This window comes from Trachemys scripta, chromosome 6 (assembly GCF_013100865.1).
Source record: "Trachemys scripta elegans isolate TJP31775 chromosome 6, CAS_Tse_1.0, whole genome shotgun sequence".
NCBI classification, from domain to species: Eukaryota; Metazoa; Chordata; order Testudines; family Emydidae; genus Trachemys; species Trachemys scripta.
In genome coordinates, this window is record NC_048303.1 from 126,628,910 (window position 1) to 126,654,030 (window position 25,121).

General features: G+C 38.4%; 1 protein-coding gene across 1 annotated transcript in view; it reads left to right on the forward strand.

Moving 5' to 3' along the window:
- The window catches only part of TMEM38B (transmembrane protein 38B), a 39,232-nt gene extending 16,834 nt beyond the window's left edge, over positions 1–22,398 (forward strand). The window contains exons 3-6 of the mRNA XM_034774097.1: positions 5,998–6,182; positions 13,663–13,750; positions 15,875–15,992; positions 19,344–22,398. Coding sequence (XP_034629988.1) covers positions 5,998–6,182; positions 13,663–13,750; positions 15,875–15,992; positions 19,344–19,553 — 601 coding nt within the window. The 3' untranslated portion in view covers positions 19,554–22,398. The remainder of the gene's footprint in view (positions 1–5,997; positions 6,183–13,662; positions 13,751–15,874; positions 15,993–19,343) is intronic.
- The last annotated feature ends 2,723 nt before the right edge of the window (positions 22,399–25,121 follow it).

Here is a 25,121-nt window from a genome sequence, read left to right on the forward strand (position 1 = left end):
GAATGCCAGTGAAAATGAGGTAGGATCAGAGGTTAAAATAGGGAAAGAACAAGTTAAAAATTACTTAGATAAATTAGATGTCTTCAAGTCACCAGAACCTGATGAAATACATCCTAGAATACTCAAGGAGCTGACGGAAGAGATATTTGAGCCATTAGTGATCATCTTCGAAAAGTTATGGAAGACAGGAGAGATTCCAGAGGGCTGGAAAAGGGCAAATACAGGAAATAAGGACAACCCGTGTAATTACAGTTAGTCAGCTTAACTTCGGGACCCAGAAAGATAATGGAGCAAATAATTAAGCAGTCACTTTACAGACAGTGAGAAGATAATAAAGTGATAAGTAACCATCAGCATGGATTTGTCAAGAACAAATCATGTCAAACCAACCTAATAGCTTTCTTTTTACAGGGTAACAATCTTTGTGGATGAGGGGAAGTGGTATATGTGATATATCTTGACTTTAGTAAAGCTTTTGATACTGTCTCACATGATCTTCTCATAAACGAGGAAAATACAACCTAGATGAAATTACTATAAGGGGCATGCATAACTATTTGGAAAACCATTCCCAGAGAGTAGCTATCAGTGATTCATAGTCAAGCTGGAAGGGCATATCAAAAGCAGTCCCACAGGGACCAGTTCTGGGTCCGGTTCTGTTCAATACCTTCTTCAATGATGTTGATAATGATACAGAGAGAACGCAAAACTTTATAAGTGGACAATACCAAGCTGGGACGGGTTGCAAGTGCTTTGGAGGATAGGATTATAATTCAAAATGATCTGGATTAAACTGGAGAAGTGGTCTGAAGGAAATAGGATGAAATTCAATAAGGACAGATACAAAGTACTCCACTTAGGAAGGAACAATCCGTTGCACACATCGGAAATGACTGCCTAGGAAGGAGTACTGTGGAAAGGTCATAGTGGACCACAAGCTAAATATGAGTTTGTGCAAAAAAAAAAAAAAAAAAAAAAGCGAACATCATTCTGGGATGTATTAGCAGGAGTGTTGTAAGCAAGAAACAAGAAGTAATTCTTCAGCTCTACTCCGTGCTGATTAGGCCTCAGCTGGAGTATTGTGTCCAGTTCTGGGCGCCGCATTTCAGGAAAGATGTTGACAAACTGGAGAGAGTCCAGAGAAGAGCAACAAAAATGATTAAAGGTCTAGAAAACATGATCTATGAGGGAAGATTGAAAAAACTGGGTTTGTTTAGTCTGGAGAAGAGAAGACGGAGAGGTGACATAAATTTTCAAGTTCATAAAAGGTTGTTACAAGGAGGAGGGACATAAATTGTTCTCCTTTAATCTCTGAGGATAGGACAAGAAGCAATGGGCTTAAATTGAAGCAAGGGTCAGGGTAGTTAAGCACTGAAATAGATTGCCCAGGGAGGTTGTGGAATTTCCCTCCTTGGAGATTTTTAAGAGCAGGTTAGACAAACACCTGTCAGGGATGGTCTAGATAATACTTAGTCCTGCCATGGGTGCAGAGAACTGGATTAGATCTCTTGAGGTCCCTTCCAGTCCTACGATTCTATTTTATACTCTTGTTTTGTTAAATGAGATGAGAGTTTGTTCATTGACTTACTCAGGTGGAAGAGATGAAAGCTACTTTCTGAATGTAGTCTTGTAATAGTTGTTGGTTTAATTTGCTTTAAAATATATTTTCTGAACAAAACTTCAAACTTACAAATCCCTATTTAGAATTTACTTTTAGAAACCGGTTACAAGAAAGTTAATTATTGATTTATTTAAGGACACGGTCTCCTTGAAATCTAGTCAATTATAAAAGACTAAATAGTATCAGGTACTATGTGTTCCCTCAGTCCTCCTACTGGCTTTATAATTGCAGCCTGTTATAAAAGCACATTTTTATTTTAAAACATTTGTACTCTTGCTGAATGAGATGCGCAAAGGACAGAGTCCTGTTTGGGTGCATCCAGGGAAAACAGTAAAATGGTATGCAAACTGGGGAAAAAAGAGAAATATATATTCTGTAATCTTGAGTGTTACATGTAACTGGAATAGGTATACTGTTTTCACAAGTGACTTTTTTAATGTTAGGTTTCAGAGTAGCAGTCGTGTTAGTCTGTATCTGCAAAAAGAACAGGAGTACTTGTGGCACCTTAGAGACTAACAAATTTATTTGAGCATAAGCTTTCGTGGGCTACAGCCCACTTCATCAGATGCATAGAATGGAACATATAGTAAGAAATATATATACATACAGAGAACATGAAAAGGTGGAAGTAGCTATACCAAATGTAAGAGGCTAATTAATTAAGATGAGGCATTATCAGCAGGAGGAAAAAAACCGTTTGTAGTGATAATCAAGATGGCCCATTTTAGGCAGTTGACAAGAAGGGGTGAGGATACTTAACATGAGTAAATAGATTCAATATGTGTAATGACCCAGCCACTCTGTCTCTATTCAAACCCAAGTTAATGGTACCTAGTTTGCATATTAATTTAAACTCAGCTGTTTCTCGTTGGAGTCTGTTTTGACAATCCACCAAAAGATGTGAAAGAGCAAAGACGACGGTATATAAACCAAATGTATTGTTAAATCAGACTTAAGTGAAAATGGTGTCTATTGCTCATGACCCAATACAAACGTTATGAAACCTTTAGAACTATTTAGTTATGTAAAAAAACCTGTCATTCTTGCTCGCTACTAGAACTTTACATTGACTTATTATATGATTCCTATTTGGTCTTAAAGTAAAATAAAGCAGAATTCATACCCTAATATATAAACTAGTAATGTGACACTTAGATGCTGAATTACCAGATAGAGAAAACAATAACATTTTAAAACATTATGTGGAATAGCAACATCTACTGGTAGCCGTTGGTAGTTGCATAAAATAAGTGTTTGGAGGATAGTAGAAAATAACACAAAATAGAGAACTGTGGATGATTCTGCCATTGTTCAACAGAATGCTGTGGATGGTCTAGTTTTTCAGTAAACTATTTTATTCTGTTTTTTGATATTGCAAAAACAAATACTATGCTTCATAATTACAGCACCAATACAAAACACCTAAAACTGGTAAAATCCATTTGAATTTCCCCACAATTTATGGGCTTTTTAATAACTTCCATTAATAAGTTAATTATTAAGTAGGGTGAGTAGTACAAAAATATTAAGGCAAATTAATCCCTTGGAGTAGGGAGGTGAGACTCGTATACTGCAACACCTGCTTATACAAGAATTAATTTTGTCCAGTGTAGATATTGTCACTCTGCAGTAGCATTTGTATGAAGGAACCACTAGCATGGGAGAATGCTGTGAAAGTAAATGTTAGCAATTCAATAGTCAGCCACAAATACTTTGCATATGTAGTTGTTTGTAATTATTACACCAATCACATACAAATTGCATAGTGAAACAAAATATTAAATGTTCCCTTGAGCTGGATGGAGGCAACCATGAATTTTATAAAATGGATTAAAAATATCTATAACACTTGCAATAGGTAGTGCTTGACTTATTAATGAACAAATTCTTAAATATACAGACATACGTGCAGATCAAGTGTCACTGAATTATTAATTTGATTTTAAAAAGAACCATTTTGTGAAACTGAAGACTAATCTGAGCAGAACTCCTTGTTTTTCAGTTGTTCACTAACCATTTAACATTCTTAACTTCAGTATTTCAGTTCAGTTGTGATTTTTATTTTGCATGACTGACCATATTGGCATGCAGTTGCAGCCTCTTGCAGAACGCTTCAGGGTAAAAAAGCCTTAGCGCTGGATCGAACTCTTAGCTCAGTGGTTTGAGCATTGGCCTGCTAAACCCAGGATTGTGAGCGCAATCCTTGAGGGAGCCATGCAGGGATACGGGGCAAAAATCTGTCTGGGGATTGGTCCTGCTTTGAGCAGGGAGTTGGACTAGATGATCTCCTGAGGTCCCTTCTAACACTGATATTCTATGATTCTTACCCCCAGTATGTGATTACAATTTACCAATCGCCAGAGTTTGTGTTCACTATCCAGAGGTTTAATTGGCTATAATAAATAGCAGTTGCACAATACAATCTGCATCCACACTATCATGCACTGATGCATGGTCACTCTTTTTCTCATATACCATGGAACAATTAAGTTCAATAATTGCTTTCATATATGTGGGGGGGGGGGGGAGAGAACAGATCACTAGTCAGTGCAAAAGAAAAAAGTGGATGCAGATGTGCTCTTATTTGAACAGTAATCATGCAGTAATGCAACTTGTGACATCTGTTGCACATAAGAAATGGGTTATTGTGCAGATGAAGTCATACAAATTATTTTACTCAGTCCTTTTACTTCTCATTTTTAAAGGTTTAGATTATGCTAAGGTATCCTCAAGCCTATGTTGCTATTCAGATATATTCAATGATTGCATACAGTCAGTCATAATTATTGAATCCAGAACTTCAATTCTCTTGTTTGGGAGAGGGCATCTACCCTTGCACTGGAGGAAGGCATTGAAAACTATGGGGGGCAGATCCAAATTTTTGAATATGTGCCTCAACAGTTTCAACTTCCCCATCACTGGTTCCTCTCTTTCTCCCCCTTTGGGATTTCAAGGACATGGGTTTAATTCCTGCAAAGACCTAGATCTCCTCTGCCAGCAAGTCCTGAGCACAGCTTTCATGTGGCGTTTTGTCTTCAGAATAGTCCCAGTCAATGGTACTAGAGAGTCACATAGGTCTCAAGAAATAGGAAGACATGCTAGATCTCAGGCTTTGCAAGGAGGGTGCTTTCTCTTTTCAAGGCCTAGCCAAGAGACTTGCTCCCCAGAAGAACTGAGTAGGGACAAAATAGAGCTCCACACACCAACTGCTTCTTGTCCTATTGTGCTGGAGCAGCTGTACTGATTTCCAAGGGGCTGCAGTTCACATCCAGTATGTGATTTTCCATCTTGGGCAGCAATGAAACTGTAAAGACTGATTTAAGTATACAGTCCCCAACAATAGTGCACTCAGTTTAAGGCACTGGACCTATGACTGTGAATCAAACCCAGTTAAATAAAAAAATGGTAGTATAATCTAAAAATGAAAAGGCTATGAAAGTAAAATATGTAAGGTTTTTGTTACAATTTTGGTATTGTTATAAAAAGTAAATTGTTTGAACATATGAGTGTCCTTGAATTGTTAAAACATGAGACTACAAAGGACCATCCTGAAGTCCAGCCCACTTGCGGTGGAAATGGCAAGTGGGGTAAAAGAGCCCATTTCGGATAAATTGGAGCTCGTGGCTGTAGAATCCTTAACTTTGGAACACTGCATACCAGTGTTCTTCTTTAAAGAAAACTACAACAGTTTGCTTAGCCCCATATTCTGAAAGTTCAAAAAGCTGAAAGCCCTGCTCACTGTAAGAAGTGAAATGTATTTGAAAATAGCTTTAAATCACAACTGGCATTGACTTTAACAAGGGATGGCAGTCTTGCTAAAGTTATATAATTTTGTGTCACTGGCAGTATGAGAGCCCTGTGTCAGAATATAAATGAATTCCCATTCTGCTCTAATACTATTTTAACAATCCAAAGAAGCTCAAATGTTTACACAAAATTTACTTTTTTAAACAATAAACCAACATTCAAGCTGGATAGCAACTTGAGAGAGGAATCTTGGTGATCTATAAGCTTAAAGAAATGTTCCATTTCAAGGATGGGTTCAATTTATTCTATTGTACTTTAAGGAAACCTTGATAAACAATTTATGATGTGTTTTGGGAATATATTTTGTGTAATGACCTTATATTTTAGGTGCTCAAATATCAGGTGATGGGTGCAGTATAAATACCCAAAAAGAGATTTAATTAGGTAAATTCTAAAAAGGGACTATTCTAATTTTCAATTTGGAGCTAAAGCACTAAAGGACATATGGCGTATAGGGATAATATTAAAGAAATCTTAGTGATACTCCAAAATTTATTTTTAAAAGATGCTTTAGGAGAGTAACTTTGTTGCCAAGAGATTTTAAGTAGAAATTTTCTTCTAAATTTCAGGTATCTTGTATTTTTTTGTCCACATGACATAGTCTACCGATGCTTTTCCTTTCTGCCTCTTCGACTGATGATTGCAGGAATGAAAGAAGTGACTAGGACTTGGAAAATAACAGCTGGAGTTGCACATGCAAACAGCCACTACAAAAATGCCTGGCTTATCATGGTAGCTGTTGGCTGGGCCAGAGGTAATGTGTAAAATCTCTTGTTCTGTTGAATTGTGAAGTTTAAAGTGGTATTTAAATTGTGAACCATGTGGTCTTAGCAATAACACCATGATCTACCATGTGGGAATGGTACCCTTAAATTCAAACTGTTGTCCCTCACTGAGGGAAAGCCTGTGTGTCTGTGCAGCAATTTCTCTGGTCAGTTGAGGGATGGCATTGACTGGCTTTGGAGGGAACCATGCCTAGCCCTTAAGAGGAAAGATGCCTGTCCCCATTTAAGGATCTTTAGGATTTGGTGGTTGATGGCAAAAGGAATCAACAAGGCTATATATAACTTGCTCATTATAATCATAAACTTTTCAATGGAACTGTTCTTACAGAAGTCGCACTTCTATATAGCAGGACTGTTACTTTTCTAATTTTTTTGTATGTCCCAATACTTTAATCAGATTGAACACACTAGAGGCATTTTATCTCATCTAATCGAGTTGTCTCCTAAATTAAATAACTACCACATAGTATATCTAGAAATGTATTGTACACTTCAGAGCAGCAGTGTTTGCTTTACTCTTGTACTTTATATCCCACTACAGTAGAGAGACCACTGGCTCAACTCTGGCTTTATTCTTTGAGCTCTGCATTGTAGTTTATTTCCACTCTGCTTGGGAGCCCACAGACACGTTAACAAAAGTAATTCTAACTTGTGTTGGATTTGTTAGTGTTTACTGAACAGATAGAGTGCCCCATTCTTCTTATGCCTTACTTCCTCTACATGCACGTACACACATACTTCTCGTAATCTTTGATTATTTTCCCTATAATGGAAATCTTCTAGATTTTGTATTGGGATGTGTGCACGCATGCTTGCTCTCTTCCCCATATTTGTATGCCTATATATAAATTGCCATCTACGATCCTGGAAGAAAATGGATTTTCATAAGAATGGCCATAATGGGTCAGACCAGTGGTCCTTCTAGCCCAGTGTCCTGTCTTCTGACAGTGGCCAATGCCAGATGCTTCAGAGGCAATAAACAGGGCAATTTAGTGACTGCTCCATCCCCTATTATCCACTCCCAGCATCTGGCAGCTAGAGGCTTAAAACACTCAGAGCATGGGGTTTCATCCCTGAGCATTTTGGCTAATAGCCATAGATGGACCTATCCTCAATGAACTTACCTAATTTTTTTTTTTTTTTTTTTTTTTTTACCCAGTTACAGTTTTGGCCTTCACAATATCCCCTGGCAACAAGTTCCAAAGCTTGACTGTGCGTTGTGTGAAGTAGAACTTCCTTTTGATTGTTTTTAAACCTGCTGCCTATTAATTTCACTGGGTGACCCCTGGTTCTTGTGTTATGTGAAGGGGTAAATAACACTTTTTCTCTACACTGGTCATGATTTTATAGACCTCTATCATACCCTCCCCCCTTAGTCATCTCTTTTCCATGCTGAAAAGTCTTATTAATCTCTCCTCATATGGAAGTTGTTCCATACCCTTAATTTTTGTTGCCCTTCTCTGTACCTATTCCAATTCTGATATATCTTTTTTTGAAGTGGGGTGATCAGAACTGCACACAGTATTCAAGGTTTAGCATACCATGGATTTATATAGTGTCATTATGATATTTTCTGTCTTCTTATCTATCCCTTTCTTAATGGTTCCTAACATTCCATGAGCTTTTTTGAGTGCGGCTGCACATTGAGCAGATGTTTTCAAAGAACTATCTACAAAGACTCCAGGATCTCTTCCTTAGTGCTAACAACTAATTTAGACCCTATCATTTTGTATGTATAGTTGGGATTGTTTTCCAACACGCATTACTTTGCATTTATCAACATTGAATTTCATCTGCCATTTTGTTGCCCAGTCATCCAGTTTTGTGAGAACCTTTTGTAACTATTTGCAGTCTGATTTGGACTTGCTAACTACCTTGAGTAACTTTGTATCTGCAAATTTTGCCACCTCCCTGTTTACGCCTTTTTTCCAGGTAATTTGTGAATACGTTGAATAGCACTGGACCCAGTACAGACCCTTGGGGGATCCCACTATTTACCTCTCTCCATTCTGAAAACTAGCCATTTATTCCTTTCCTTTGTTTCCTGTCTTTTAACCAGTTACTGATCCATGACAGGACCGTCCCTCTTATCCCATGACTGCTTACTTTGCTTAAGCGTCTTTGGTGAGGGGCCTTGTCAAAGACTTTCTGAAAGTCCAATGACCCCTTCAAAAATTCTAATAGAGTAGTGAGGCATGATTTCCCTTTACAAAAGCCATGTTGACTCTTCCCTAACAAATTGTGTTCATCTATGTGTCTGGTAATTCTGTTCTTTAATATAGTTTCAACCAGTTTGCCTGGTACTGAAGTTAGGCTTACTGGCTTGTAATTGCCAGGATTACTTCTGGAGCCTTTTTTAAAAATTGGCATCACATTAGCTGTCCTCCAGCCATCTGGTACAGAAGCTGTTTTAAGTGATAGATTATGTACCATAGTTAGTAGCTCTGCTATTTCACATTTGAGTTCCTTCAGAACTATTAAGTAAATACCATCTGGTCCTGGTGACTTATTAGTGTTTAATTTTTCAGTTTGGTCCAAAACCACCTCTATCGATACCTCAATCTGGGACAGTTCCTCAGATCGGTCACCTACAAAGAAGAGCTCGAGTGTGGGAATCTCCCACACATCCTCTGCAGTGAAGACTGATGCAAAGAATTCATGTAGCTTCTCTGTAATGGTCTTGTCTTCCTTTAGCTCCTCGATCGTCCAATGGCTTCACTGATTGATTGTTTGGCAGACTTCTTGCTTCTGATGTTCTTACAAAAACTAACAGCAAAAAATATTTTATCTTTTGCTAGTAGCTCTTCAAAATCTTTTTTGGCCTGCCTGATTATACTACCACACTTGATTTGCCAGACTTTATGCTCATTTCTATTTTCCTCAGTAGGATTTGACTTCCAATTTTTAAAGGATGTCTTTTTGCCTCTAATCTCTTTTACTCTGTTTAGCCATAATGAAACTTTTTTGGTAACCTTACTATATTTTTTAATTAGGGGTTTCCTTGCAGCTTTCAGGCATTTTGCTCTTGCGAATATACCTTTTAATTTCTGTGTAACTAGCTTCCTCATTTTTGTGTAGTTTCTCTTTCCCTTGAAGTTAAATACTACTGTAGTGGGCTTGTCTACACTCAGGGTGGATTTGATTTAAATCACTAGTCAGGAAGACTTGATTTAATCATGGAATTCTACGTAAAAGTGCATTCTTGTTGGTTGTTATAACCTTAATACATATTCTTCACAACTCGGAGATAGATGTAGGTTTCATTTTTAGAAGGTACACACTATACATTTTCAAAGTGATTTATTTTGAAAACTTTTCAGATTAGTTTTACAGCTATATTAGAAAATGAATGATTGTTTGGTTATTTCCTTTACCAAAGGTAATTGAAGCAGATATTTGAGAGGTCATTGGGAGGTGAACTATCTCCAATTCAACAGGCTGATCATTAATATTTAGAGGATTTTCTTGCTATACTGTATTAGGAGGAGAGCGTCACCAGACAGACATTTAAATTGTTTTATTTAACTAAATAACGTAACATTATTATGTATTCTTGATATTTAAAAAAACAAAAACAAAAATTAAATAGACTGTCAGCTAGGTCAACATGAGAAACTTAAAATATTGGCTTCTGCAGCTAACTCAGTCGTCTTCACCTTCATTTTCCTGTTTGTTCATAATCTGGAAGAGAAGAACAAGCTTTCCTGCCTTTTCAGGTCCCAAACGATTTCTCAATTTGGAATGAATTAGTCCAAAGGAAAATATTCTTTCTACACTGGCAGAAGTAGCTACTGCTGTTAAATGTGAGATTATCACTTTATCAGTCTCTGAATCCAATTGCTTAAGTGACTTCCCCCAGTGAACTGGTGGGACTTTCTTTAAAATATCACCAAACATATATTTCTTGAATGGTTCACCCTTAGCTCTGAAGCTAATTATAGTTGGCATTATGGAGGGATGATTGCTGGATGTCCATGTCATAGCTGCCAACTCTTCTTCAGCAGTTAAGGTTTGACCCTGGTCCAGAGCACTGAGAATATTTGCAAGAAAATGAGCTGGAGATAGTGCGTGTCCCATTCATTTTTTTTAATGCTGTAATTTAACTCTGTCATTTTATATTTCTCTTTTTAAGATCTCAATCATTTCCTTCCAAATTTCAACAGCGTCAGCAATAAAACAGCTATTTCCCTGCATTTTGTTCAAGGCTACAGAAATAGGCTTCAGGGTACTCAGCATGTGTTCAACATTTCTCTGAAGCCCAATGTTGAGAACTTTGGCTGTGACAGAGCCATCTACTTTTTCACCATTTTGTTCACAAACTGTCATCGGATTAGGCCAGTTCTTGATATGGTGCTCAAAACAGTCCACTACTGAGTTCCATCGCATGTCTTGTGGGAGAGTTAGCTTGGTTCCTCCCACTTTTTTCAGAGCAGCTGCTGCACAGTAGTTGTTACGGAAGTATTTTGCAATTTCAACCACATTAGCCTTTATTTCTGGAACATTGAAGTCTTTGGCTAGGAGGTGCATCAAATGAGCACTGCAACCGTATGTTATTAGCTTGGGATTCTCTTCTAATAATTTCTTCTCCTCTTGGATACATTTGCAGCATTATCTGTGACCAAGCTGCGTACTAGACATTTGAATTTTTGTTCGCCGTTTGTTATAATTGTTACTGCTACTTCTTGTCAGTATTCTGCAGTGTGTGCATTTCCTGATGTATCAGTTGTTTCTGTAAGGAAGACATTCCTGTCTTCTGTTGTCACACAAGCACATACAACAGGACCATTGTGGACATTGCTCCACCCATCAAGACTCAGGTTAACAATTTAACGCTCTAGACCTTTTGCACACTGCTCAATTTCTCTTTCATACACTTTATCCAGCAATTTGCCTGTGACATCTGCTCTGTTGGATGGACTGTATCCTGTCTTAATGACTGAACCATGTTAATGAAGTGTGGGTTCTCAGTCCTACGGAAAGGAGAGTTTGTTGCATAAATAAACCAGGCAATTTTTTCATCTTTTTGTAATCTGCTGGTTCTTATCTATGGTTGTTTCTGGATGATGGAGATTTTTTTTTTCTTTTAGCCACAGTATGTCACTTGTAGCAATGTGACATACATGATGTGACTGAAACCCACTATCATTGGCAGATAACTCTGAAACTCTAGAAAATGATGGTGATCTTGGAGGTGGATAGTCTTCAGAATCCTGTATGTTGAGGATGGATTGTCCTAAACAAAATAAGTCAATGCAGTTTTTTAATTATTATTACCGTACTGCTCATTTAGTATTACCCATTGCATTCACTGACAGTACTACTTTAAAGGAAGATCTGCCTATTTCAGCTATTTATTTTTTATCACAACTGCATCTAAAATGCTAGTACCATAGAGTACCAACTGTTTTTTGCTCAAACATGAGAATTCAAGAATAGTCCAGAAGGAAGACAGGCAGTCCTTAAGAAGGAAGTATGAAATAAAAAAGTTTACCAGCCTAAAGATCCTGCATGTTCAGACACGTTCCTTTCATCATCTTCGACGCAGCTTCCTCCTGAGAAGGAACACTTCTCACAATGTTGTTTCATTCCGGCAACCAGGCCTTGCATTTCTTTGTTGCACTGTTTGCATTTTGTACGCATGCCTGTCTTACCCACAGGTAGAGGAACTTCATTAAAATATTCCCAAACTGGTTCTCTCTTATGGCCTGCTGCCGTTATAGGTTTTCCCTTCTAGTGAGAGAATGGTATAGTAGATCTCAAATCAATGAAGGCTACGCTCAGGGAGATCTCAAGACTTCTGGAATACAGTAACTCCCCATTTAATGTCCTCTCGCTTAAAGTTGTTTCGATCTTGCATCCCTGCTCAATTACAGAACATGCTCCATGTAAAGTTGTGCAATGCTTCGCTATAACATCGTTTGGCTGCCTGCTTTGTCCACAGCTGGCAGTCCCCCATCAGCTCCCCTTTGCCCCTCCCGCCCACCGGCAGACCCCGTGGATCAGCGCCTTCCCCCTGCCTCCTGCCCATGGCAATAAGCTGGCTTGCAGTGTTCAGGAGAGAGGGGGGAGGAGCGAGGACTCGGTGTGTAGGCTCCCCCTCCCTCCTCTGCCTTCTGAACGCCCAAACCAGCTGATTGCTGCAGGCAGGAGATGTGGGGCGGGGGGAGAGGAGCGAGGACACAGCGTGCAGAGTAAAGGGGGAGGGGGGGAAGAAGAGGCGGGTTAAGGGTGGGGGCTTGGGGGAAGGGGTGGCATGGGCAGTCCCCTTCCCCCCCCCGCCCCTGGTGCTTGCAGAGTAGGGGAAGCTGCCGCTGCTGCGCAACGTGCTTCTCCTAGCTTACAACACCTTCAGCCTCCTTGCCTGCCTCATTGTCTGCAGTGCCAGTGGGCTGTGCCTGTGTGGGGCACCTCCCAACCACAGTACTGTACTGTATGGCCAAAAAAAATTTCCCTGGAACTTAACCCCCCATTTACATCCATTCTTATGGGGAAATTGAATTCGCTTCACATCATTTTACTTATGTTCCTGAAAAAATGCAACTTTAACTACAACGTTAAGTGAGGAGTTGTATGCTGCTCAAACGGTTTCACTTTTGTTTCTACTGCCTGTCCCTCCCTTCTCACATTTATCTCCAGACTTCTTCTCCTTGTCCAGATCTATTCCGCCCCCAACAATCTTCTAGTCATTGAACTTTTTGAAACTTTTCACTTTTAGAGAGAGGTAAGGGATTGACTGTGTGTACACAAATTTGCAGAGGGACAATAGGGTTGAGGTCTGTTATGTTTCTCACCTCTGTATGTATGTATATTTATTTATTTATTTAAAAACATTTTTGCTGTTAACAAGCATGTTACATCTGGAGACACAAATCCACAGTTTGAGAACTGCAAAACTAAGCATCTCTGATGGTATATTCTAGTCTGAGCACTGAGTCCCGTTGGGTAGATAGAAAGATTAGTCTAAATAATCTATACAGAAGCTCCTGGAACCCCATAAGATTGGGTCCCTAATCCATGAACTATTGGAACTCATTTACAAAACTTTTCTTAAACATTACATGAATACTGTCTCATATTATAGAATTAGAATTTATAATCCCTATTCCATGATGAGATATCTTTGAGCTATAATGTATCTTAATTAAAAACTATCTTTTAGCTAAGTTTTTCCTCAAAAAGCATTTTATCAAAAAAATCAGGTATATATAATTTTTAAATCGTTTTTTATCCACCTTGTCTACACTACACAGCTTTTAGCGACATGGCTGTGTCTCTCCTGCCAACAACGCACTGTTCACACTGACACTTGTCGCAGCAAAACTTTCCTCTTTTGGGGGAGGGACGGGTGTTTAAGACAAAAGTTTTGTCATTCAATTGCCAGCGTAGACATGGCCTTAGTCACTAAGAGACCGTACCACTGAGACATGTTATAATTTATTGGATTTTCAGGAGCTGGTGGTGGCTTAATCTCTAACTTCGAGCAGTTGGTGAGAGGTGTCTGGAAACCTGAAAGCAATGAGCTTCTGAAGATGTCCTAGTAAGTTTGTGTAAACCATAGTACAACTGGAATCATTGTAATAACTTTGTTCTCTTTGGCTCTTGCGTTCAAAGACCTACATGAGTAATTTTCTTGGTGCAGCATTTAAAAACAGGTGCTAGTAGACTGCTTATAAATTCAAAGTAAGTGGGTCCAAATCTTTACTATGTGTTGGCTGGCCTGACCTATGTGCAATGAGTTGTTAGTCTCAAATGATTTCCTCATGAATAATTGTCTCCACTACAAAATTACCCCAGAATTGGAACTAACTGGTAAACATGTTGGCTACTTGTGCAGAGAGGACAATCATTTGAATGGGCAAGAAAAATTAACCTAGTCTTCCAGACCTGTGGGTATCCAACTCAGAAATGAAGCACATTGTGGCAGGGTAATGTGAGTGTCACGTACAGTCCAGCATGTGCTGGTACATATTCTGAAGGTAGTTAGATGACTTTAGGACTGCCAGTCTAGTGGATATATTCCACCAATGCTAAATACTTTATTTAAAAACCAAACAAAACAACCAGTTGCACTCCCCTGAACACACTTTCAAGCCATCTGTTAAATATATAGCATTAAAACACGTCAACACATGCCTCTGGTGCATTGCAAGATAGAAGATGCTACTTGAGTTTCAGCTTTCAGTTCTTTGTCTCGCAGAAGCTAAATTGGGAGTGTTACATAGCACCCAGTTTAGCTTCTGCAAAAGAGAGAATTGGAACTGGCTGGCAGGCCACAAAATACTGCTGTAAAGGGAGACAAGCTCACAGGGGATTTAAAAGGTCCACTTTGCCGTCCCATGTGACTTCCCAGCTGGTTTCTGTGGAAATGATTATTTCAAAAACAGGGTCATGACTTTTGAGGAGAGAAACATTTAGGGATGCTGTTTTCATGTAACTGTCCTGGGTAATAAAGAATGACAGAAGAGAAATACAAAAATTACGAGCAGCACTATTTCCAAAAGGAAGGATTGTGAGGCTTATGGTGTCAGCTGCACCTGAATACTTCAAACTTAGTGAAATAAGTAATTTATGCTAGTTTAAAACACTGCAGTCACTTTCTTCTTTAAAAAATGTGCTAGCTGAAGGAAGAATGAGTTTTAAATGTTAAAAATTGTGGTATTGCATCTAGTCTTATGAAGGATAAAAGCTGAGATTACAATATGCCAGAACAGTGAGGTGTTGGACACAAATCACTGTCCTCACATCCTAAAATTATTTTGGTTAAAAATTCCCTTGACAATTTTTTTCAAATGTTCTCCTTTGGTTGCAAAGCTAAATGCATGAATCTATTTAAAGGTGTGATAAGAAATGAAACTTGACGAATCCCAAATCATAAGAATATAAATATACAAGTAGAGTTATACTACTGGCTTCCTGATCAGGGGAAAGATACTGAGTGCACAAAGTTGAGGGTGAACAGAGGGAACTAAGTCTAATAAACAGTAACCCTGGATGATTCCAGCCTCCTATAAAGTGGTCAAATATCGCAGCGGTCTAAGATTTAGACAGGCAGTTTCTTGACACCTTAAATGCTTGGTTCTTAGAACAGCTTGTTCTAGAGCACACAATGAGGAGAGCTTATTCTTAACTCAGTCCCAAGTAACACGTAGGACTTGACTGAAGTAATAGGTTAAGTTGAACCACTAAGTAATTGTAACTACAGTAAAATTAAGCTGAAAATCCTTCGGGGGAAGAAAGTACCACAAAATGATTAGAGGCATGGCAAAAACTTCCATAAGAAGACTGAGTGCAAATATTGGCACAGTTTAGTTTAGAGGTGACTAATAAAGGGATGTATCAGATATATAAATTAAATAATGGTATGGGGAAGGCAAATTGGGTGGAGTTCTTTAAATTCAGGAACAAAGATCTAAGAAATTGAAAGCTTACAAACTAAAAACTGGTAGAAGTATTTTTTAACAAAACATGTAATTAGCCTGTGAAACATGTTGCCATATTGTTACCACAAGCTTTTTATCATTTACTTTCAGCCGAGCAAATATTATAGTTATATTTTTGTATGCTAAAGTATGCTATTACTTTCCAGATCATAATTTCTATCAGCATAGGATGGGGAGGAGAGAAAATTCACACACTTGTCTTTATTTTGTTTGGTTTCCAGCCCTGTAAAAGTGACTCTGGTAGGTGCAGTACTCTTCACATTGCAACATGCCCAGAACCTACCGATAGCAAGACACAACCTTATGTTCTTTTATACCACCTTTCTAGTGGTCACAAAGGTAAGAATTTGGCAATGTATAATTATTTAAACATATGCAATACAGCAATATTTCTCACTGTACTTTCTAAAGCAAGATGCATGTTGTTGAATATTTCTCTTTATACCCCCCCACCAGAGTACTAATTTCACTTTCTGGAGAGATCTGGTCAAACTCAATTGGTGAAAATGGCATAGCTCAATTGAAGTCACATGACCCCTATGAGCCTTAAGTAACTCTTCCATATGTGAAGCAGACCGACGGGAAACTCTGCATCATGACCTTTGCTAAGTTGTATTAAAAGAATATTTCAGAAATTTGGCACAGGGAGTTGATATTTCAAGTTACTAAATTATTTGAGAGAGAGATACAATTAAGACACAACAGGTTGTCTTGCCAACCTGTTAATACATGTGGAGCAAAAATGAACTGCAGCCAAAGGCCAAGTGTTTCTAGTCACTGAATACGTTTATAAGTGAATAGAACATGCTCTGTTTGTCTTCATGCTGTTTTTTAAAAGTTTGTAGTTTTGGACACATCTTTCAACTATATAGAAAATAATGGTGAAGGAGAAGAGAAAAATAATGTGAAAAGTGTTTACTATCACTTTGTTTATAAAAAGTGTGGATATGTATATCCACACACATGCATGTGTACACATGCGAGATATATGCACATTATTGTTCTTCCCTTTAATCTTCTTACGGTTGAACTCTATCTATCTATCTATCCCATTCTGCATTTATCTCCTTCTGGAAAGCTGGGCTATATTCAGGACTGTGTTAACCCTAAAAAAGGCAAAGTTGGAATCTCAGTATCATCTGATCTGTAACAATCTTGAAGGTTGCTATTCTGTTCTTGAGATGTTAAAAAATGGGTGAACTATGAAGGAGGGTTTAAAAAGAACAGCCTGCCTCCCCCAGGGCATCCCTAGAAACATCGTTTCTAAAATCTGACTGAGATATTGGGTCTCCTGGGTGCTACAGTAATGCAAGGAATCCTTATCATTAATGCTCCAGACTTACCTTTTCTTAAAACATCTAAACATCAGAGACACTCAGGATACCAGGGATGTGGTGTTAGGAGATAGTTAGGTGTGGCGGAGGGGGTCTGCAGCTTCAGACTCCCTGTACTGCTGAAGCCCGTAGTACAGTGGCACACAACTTTGTGGCACCAGTTCTGCATTGGTGATTTGTTAGGACCTTGAAGTCAGCTAGTAACTGTAATGCACTGCTAGATTGACACAGTTCATGCAAGTCTGACACAGACTTATGAAGTAGTGTCTTGCTTTCCAGACACTTCTGAAACCTCTCTCAGAATCAGGGTATTACTCTAGTCTTTAGTGTTTGGGTTATAAATACCATATTGGGTCTATTAAGCAGGTCCTTTTTCCCCTTAGTCCTGGAGGAAGTTCTCCCAATAAGTTTGTTTTAACATGGGAGGTTTTTTTAAGGATACGTGCGATCTAAATCAGTGATGTCCAACCTTTACTGCTTGGGGGCAATTGAAGGTCAAGGGGCCACAAACAACACTCTGGGGCAGATTCTTTCTTTCCTCCCATCCTTCCAATCCACTCAAGTAGTGCAAAGGGAGTGGAATTCAGCCACAGGCCCCCTCTGGGGATTTACCCCAGTGCCTGGAGTCTTCAGTGGTGTAGAACCAGCGTAGCCTCACTCCCCACAGCCTCTGGCACGGTGGCAGTGTTGGGAGCAGGAAGGGGAGGAATGGCTGAACCTTAGGATGAAAACTACAACCAGGAACTAATATTCGTGCTGGAACAAATATTTATGAAGAGTTTGTATTAGCATTTAAAAATCGTATTAGTTAAGATGGTAATTAGTTGCCAATTAGCACAAAACATGACTAAGAATTCAAGTCTAGACAAGGCCCTAGAGTATTTTACAGTAACTTTATTGCTTTGTTTTATATGTCAATTTTTTAAAGATACTTGATTTCAGTGGTCAAGATAAATTTGATCAATCTACAGAGAGCTTCTGTTTCATCTTTCTCATTGGTTTACTTTTCATGCATTTATTAAGCTTAGTTTATTTTCTGTGTGTACACTTAGGTTTATTTGTTGTATTTCAGTCTAAGTTGAAATAAAATCATAGGACTGGAAGGGACCTCGAGAGATCATTTAGTCCAGTCTCCTGCACTCATGGCAGGACTAAGTATTATCTAGATTAGGGGTGGGCAAATTTTTTGGCCCGAGGGCCATGAATGTAGGGCTGGGGTAGGGGGTTGGGATGTGGGAGGGAGTGCGGTGTGCAGGAAGGAGTGCGGTGTGCAGGAAGGGGCTCAGGGCAAGGGGATTGGGGTGCAGGAGGGGGCTCAGAGCAGGGGGTTGGGGTGCAGTGGGGGTTCAGGGCAGGGGGTTGGGGTGTAGGAGTGTGGCAGGGAATTGGGGTGCAGGAGAGGTGCAGGGTGCGGCAGGGGGCTCAGGATGGGGTTGGGGTGCGGCAGGGGGCTCAGGGCAGGGGGTTGGGGTACAGGAGTGGGCTCCAACCTAAACTGCCTTTATTGCAATTTAAGCCCATTGCTTCTTGTCCTATCCTTAAAGATTAAAGAGAACAATTTATCTCCCTCCTCCTTGTAACAACGTTTGATGTATTTGAAAACTGTTATGTCCCCTCTGTCTTCTTTTCTCTAGACTAAACAAACCCAATTTTTTCAATAGTCTCTCGTAGGTCATGTTTTCTAGACCTGTAATAACTTATGTTGCTCTTCTCTGGACTTTCTCCAGTTTGTCCACATCTCTTCTGAAATAAGGTGCCCAGAACTGGACACACTACTCCAGTTGAGACCTAATCAGCGCAGTGTAGAGTGGAAGAATTACTTCTCCTGTCTTGCTTACAACACTCCTGCTAATACATCCCAGAATGATGTTTGCTTTTTTTGCAACAGTGTTACACTTTAGGATTGTTGACTTCTATTTTTAGTTGAAATGCAGTTATTTTGGACAAAAATTTGCACCAGAGGCTAGAAATGCCCTAGATTTATAACATGTAAAATACAACACTGTCTTCAAATTAGGGATATATGGAATTCAGAGTGCTGAAAGCTCAGAGATGGTCTACATAAACTTGCACCAAAATAACTAAATGTTTATTTATATCTTTTATTTCAGTGCAGGTCTGTGTGATTTAGCAGATGAGAGTTTAATGTAAAATTGAAATAGGATGCTTCTGTTAGAGGAGTGTCCACATGCAGACTTGTGCTGAAATAACAAGTGTGAATTAAAACTGGCTTAGGTATTTCAGTGCGTGCTTTTGCATGCAGACCAGCCCATATGTGCTGATTCTTCTTTTTAAATCATCTTTTTATTTGGAGAGCTAAGGCTTTCTAACTTAAATTTGACCACTTTCTTTACAGGTAACCATGATGTTGACACAATCTGCAGTTTCTCCATTTGCTCCTTTCGAGTCTGTACTGGGCCGTATGCTCTTTGGTTGGCAACAAACTCCATCTAAAGTAAAGGGTGAGACCAGAGTATCTTCCAACGGAACCTCTTCAGTCTGTGACCGTTCTGCTGGAGAGGCCAGTGAAAGCATTAAGAAAAGACAGGCAAAGAAAACCGAATAAGTGGCCAAAAAAATGATCTTGTTACATGTGGCCATAACACTTTAAAACATTTCTATTTCAAATGATGGGAAAAAGAAAATAGTATGTAAGGAAATACATGTGACAGACTGGCAGCAGTGATGAGTTTTGTGTACTACTGTACTGTAGTTAGCCTTTAAAGTATATTTTGTAAATTGTAATTCAAATGCTGGGAATGTGTATCATGGTAGACGTTTCTAACTTAAATGGTACTAAAAAAGAGATTTTATAGTGATGATTTTATTAAATGAGAGATTTATTGTGATTTTGTTTTTATATTTATGAAAAACTAACTTTTAAATGTAAAAAACAAACAAACCCTGAAGTTAGTAACAAAATGAGACAATCAGATTTGACTATTTTTCCTTTTTCTTTATCATTTATTTTTGCTTATATTTTGTTTTGATTCTTGTTTTTCAGCTGAATAAAGTGAATAGTTATACACAGTAGCATATTCCAAGGTATGAAAGGCTCTTGTAGTCTTGTTCAATTGAGCAATGGAGTTAGAGTAAAATTTTTACCAAACATTCACATTATGTGAATAAAAAATTAACACTGTAAATAGTTTGCACTGCAAAACTGTGGAAATGTGCCTTTGTTCTCTAGAAAAATATCTACATTACTACTGTAATTCATGTTGCACTGATCTTGATTCTGCTTAGTCACAAACTAGAGAATATTTTTCATTTTCTACTTTCCAGAATAAGAGTAAATTCTCTTGCACTTTAAAAAAAAAAAAAAAAAAAAAAAAAATTATAGTTAGCAAATAGAAAATTTTCAGTACCAACATTTATCCAGCTAACCCACTTTGATACTGTCAGCTGAAAACTTTTGATTTATGTTTGCTCTTCTGTAGACAGTAAATCAGACAGTAACGTAATATTACTGTTATTAAATTGCTAATGTTCATTTGTATTGAAGCATGTGACTTCCATTTTCATTTCGCTGTGACTGGATGTGTTCTAGCATGGCATCTTATCCCAAATATCTAACCTCTTCTCCTGCTTTCTAAGGTAGACAGTCATTGTGAAAGGAACTCAGAGAATTACATGTTGCAAGTAATAAACATTTTGGGTTGGGAAAATGGGTATCAGCTTAACCTTCTCCCTGATTGTAGGATAAATACATATATTTTACTTCCTCCCATACTCTCGCCTTTTCTGCACTAGTGCTTTTATTAAAATCTCCCATCATTTTGCTACTACCGGTTAAGCTGTACCAATGGTAGCAATAGCACTGGTGCAAAAACTGTGTTCATACCTCTGTCGTTTAACCCTGTTTAGATTAGGGTCATATGATGTGGTAATAAAGATACTTGTGCCCTGTCTATTCCACCACTTATGCTGGTACTAGCATTGGTGGAGCAGTTACTTGCTGGTGGTAATGAGTAAGAGTACTTCTAGTGTAAGATGCACCATAATTGTCCATCAGCTTTTGCTGAAATGCCTCTTCCTGTTCCTTGCGTATGTCGCGCACCAGTTTGGTATCTCATTTCTATTAGCTATTATCTTAGTGAAAGTCTCTCAATTTTAGAAGATGTAATTTTAGGAGAGGAAGTTTCAGAGATGCTGTATTTTGTGAGTGGTATCTTTCATTTGGCCTGTCATTCATTTTGTCGTCAAAATTATTTTCTTTTGTGTTTCTTCTGTGAACAAGCCTAACTTTGAAGCATTTCTGTAGCTAAATTTAAAGCAGTTACCTCCATGTGAAAATGGCAAGGGGGAGAGAAAATGTACATTTCTCCTCAGACTGCAGTTCAACTCTGAAAAATGATTGTGGGCAAACAGTTATCCAGGTAGCTCAGGGGTCAGATCTAAAATCTGAAAATGAAATTCCAGTTGCAAGGTACATTTCTGAATTTGAGAATGAGTTCAGATATATACAAATGTGGCACCTTATTCAACAAAGCTTTGCTTTCTGTGTATTCATAGTCATATATACTCATTCTTGTAGCCAAAATAATTTCTTTTTTACTGCTTTTTCTTCCTGTTAGTCCCAGCCAACATAGCTGAGAGAGAATGCTAAATCTATTTAATGTATTTGCAGGGTTGGCAGCTAGAAAAAACCTCTTCACCTATGCACTGGGAACCTCTGATATGGAAATAAAGGGGCAGATAGAATTCCATGATGCTACTTCAAGTCTTTTAGATAAGAACCCAACTTTATAGTAAACCTTAGATTTTTAGGCAGTGTCCAGGTATCTGGCCATGTATTTCAGGTCTCGTTAACTACAACAACAACCTGCTTCAACATGGAAACAAATTCATGTTTGCCCAGCTCATCATTGGGCAAAAGTCTTATGAGTCTAGTTCCTAAAGGACAAAATGTCAGATTCTTGCCTTATAAACTTGGGGCTCAGTTTGTTTTCCAGTAATAAGTGTTGAATCGCCTCGTATCAGAATATTAAATACCCATATGATTTTAGGCTATAAAGGGGTATTTGGATGCCATTAAAAGTAACTACTAGTTACCTGGTTAACAGAGAGCTAAAAATGAGAGACACCAGTAACTGCAGTACTTCCTGCACATGTAAAACTTTCAGGTAACTCGTAAGCCCCTAAGAGGTGTATTAAGATTGTGAACAAGTGTTCGAATACTTCATAGTACTACCCTTGGTACATTGGGTTTGAGATGCTTCTCTCCCCCACCCCCCGATAACTATTGTACTACTGTGAAATACTGGCCAATATCACTATTTTTAGCCCAAATGGCTATGTGAAAATGTTTAGAATTACTTTGTTTACAATAATTTGAAGCAGAAAATGGGGTGTGTTCTATTCAGCGTGGATTTATAAAAATTACATTATTAATAAAATAAGTGGAAACAGTTGTTTTTCCTGATTATCTTATTTAGATGTTTTAGACAAATATAAGAACATAAAATCCAAAGCCTGTAATGTTACTTTCAAATAGAAATACAGTATAATCTTTTTGAAAAACGTAATAAATTGTGTTCCCATTCCAGAGGAACTTTGAAACCTCTTATATTAAAATACTTTAGAGAATGATCTTGTGGGACAGATTTCGAAAAGAACTCCGCGTACAACAGCTTCCGTTCCACCGAAATGACAATCTGGCCACTCCAGAAATGCCCAATATCCAGCATCTCCCACTGTTCTCAGGTTCTGGAAGCGGAGCCCGCCTGAAACATCTGACCCTTGCTGTGAAAACTGAGAATACTGAATAACAAGACACAATTTTGACAGTTTCTTGGAAGAACGTCTATCAGAGCTACAGCAGCAGAACATACATTATTCCTACACTCAGGACTTTTTTCCACATGTCAGCTCTGGTTTTTAATGTAAAAAGGTGTCTATCTGCATGTCCTTCAGTTTACTGATCATCTGTTTCATTCATTAATCTTTCAGATCTCGATCTTCTTGTGTCGTAGTCAAGTAACTTTTACAACAGCCCTGGAAAAGTTAATTTGGGGATACTTTGCATTATAAATACTCAACCAAATCCCATCCTCCTCAGGTGTGGATTGGTTCAGGTAAATATCCCCTTCTCTAGCTATCATCCCTAACATACCTTTGCTAAATTCTTCTTTGCAGGATCAGACAGTGTATTCAATGTAATTGCTGTGCTGGCTAGATACAGGATAAAGTATTCTTGATTAACCAGATCCAGCCCAAGTGACATATATGAATTACTTCCTGTCTTTCATTTGTCAGATTGTTTTCTAAATGTATCTTTTGCTAATACAAACTAAGGCTCTGATCTACCTGGGAGCCCCCCTGACTTCTGAGGTTCTGTGGGGGCAGAGGGATCTGCCTGCATGGATCAGATTACAGAATCAAGTCCTTAATTGACAATAGAAGAAAGTTATAGAGTAATATTAAGGCATGGGTGAAGTGATCCACATAAACATAACAAAACAGAACCATTGTTCAAAACTTGGACCCAAATACTTTTTTGAAAATTATAAATTTTTCCTTTTTGTACTCTTTCCAGTACTACTAAGTTTTTGGGCTGAAGTGGAAATAATGAAAGCCCACAGCTGCTGTTGTTTCTAATTTGGCTAAAACCAGAAACTAGTGGGAATAGTATATATGTGATCTCAAGAATTCCAGCCTCTGTTACCAGGTTAAGTAGGTCTGAATAATCTAGGTTCTGCGTCTGACGAAGTGGGTATTCACCCACAACAGCTTATGCTCCAATACGTCTGTTAATCTATAAGGTGTGCCACAGGACTCTTTGTCGCTCTTTACAGATCCAGACTAACACGGCTACCCCTCTGGTGCTCATCACTGTGATACGTAAATAGAACCCCCAAGTCTTGCCCATTACTAATATCTAAATACAAATTCAAGGTTTATGAACAACAATTGAAGCTGGAGAGTAAAATAAATCCCTCTGACTAGATTCTAAACAAACCAAACAAATGCCCACCAGCAAAAGTAGCATTTAATAGCATAACAATCAGAAAAAGTGTTGTAAAACAAAATGCTTGGAATTATTTGTGTTAATAAAATGGCCACTACATACAGGCAAAGGCCTTTATTGCAAGCCTACCCACAGCAAGGACAAGGAAACACCCGTCAAAAGGGTAAAGGTCCATCATGAGGATAAATTGTTTAAAGTGATGTACAGAAGGAACACACAAATATTCTCAAGAATAGTATGTTGCCACTCCTGTATTCTGCTTTGAAAATGGATCTTGTGGCGTTTGTGAACACTAACATATTAGAAGAATGTAGTCTGTATAGAACAGCATATCAGAAACACAACCAGCATCCTAACCTAGCTCTCTGCTTCCACCAAGTCTGATGTGTTCACAGCTCCTTTGGAGAGACCAGCAGATAAGCTGCCAAACTTGCAAAGAAAGTCAAGACTGTTTGCTTGAGGGAATCACGAATTCAGAGAATGTTCTATAGTCAGAGAAGCAGTTCATTAAATCATAAACCTAACAATTACTTATACTGGAATTCTTAATATTGGAACCCCAATTCCAGTGGCACTTGGTACTTTTAAAAGGCTTCCAAAAATGAAATAGTGCATAGATTTTCATGGGAGTTGGTTGAAAATCAGGTAAGTAACTGGGAAGAATTTACCACCATGAGATGGTGCGCTGTGGTACATTTTGTCAATCAAAGAGAATTTCTTTGTAAAAAGGCCAAATTTTGTCCAAGATGCATGTGGCACTCCTATTTGATATGTATGGTCCCCATCCCTATAGTATCTATGTGCCTTCCAAGTATTTAAAAATAGAAATAATCTTCCTTCTCAGGTTGTGGAAATCATTAGTTTGGTCAACAGGGTTCTTGTTTGCTTGTGAGAAGGAAATATTGAGGGAAGCCAAATCCAAGGAGTTTTGCATTTCTTCTGAAAGCATTTAGTTTCATGGTTGCTCTCATTTCCCGCTGAAGTGAGTTCCATAATCTAGCTCCTGCTCCTGCAAGAGCTTTACCTTCTGAATTTACAAGCCTCCCCTTATTGGCCATTAGTTCTATTGTTCCAGTGGAAGATTGGTTGCAAGTGGGAAGGGTTTTCTTACGTAGCTAGGTTCTATCCTGTGAAAGACTTTGAACAGCAGAGGAGAGACCTTGA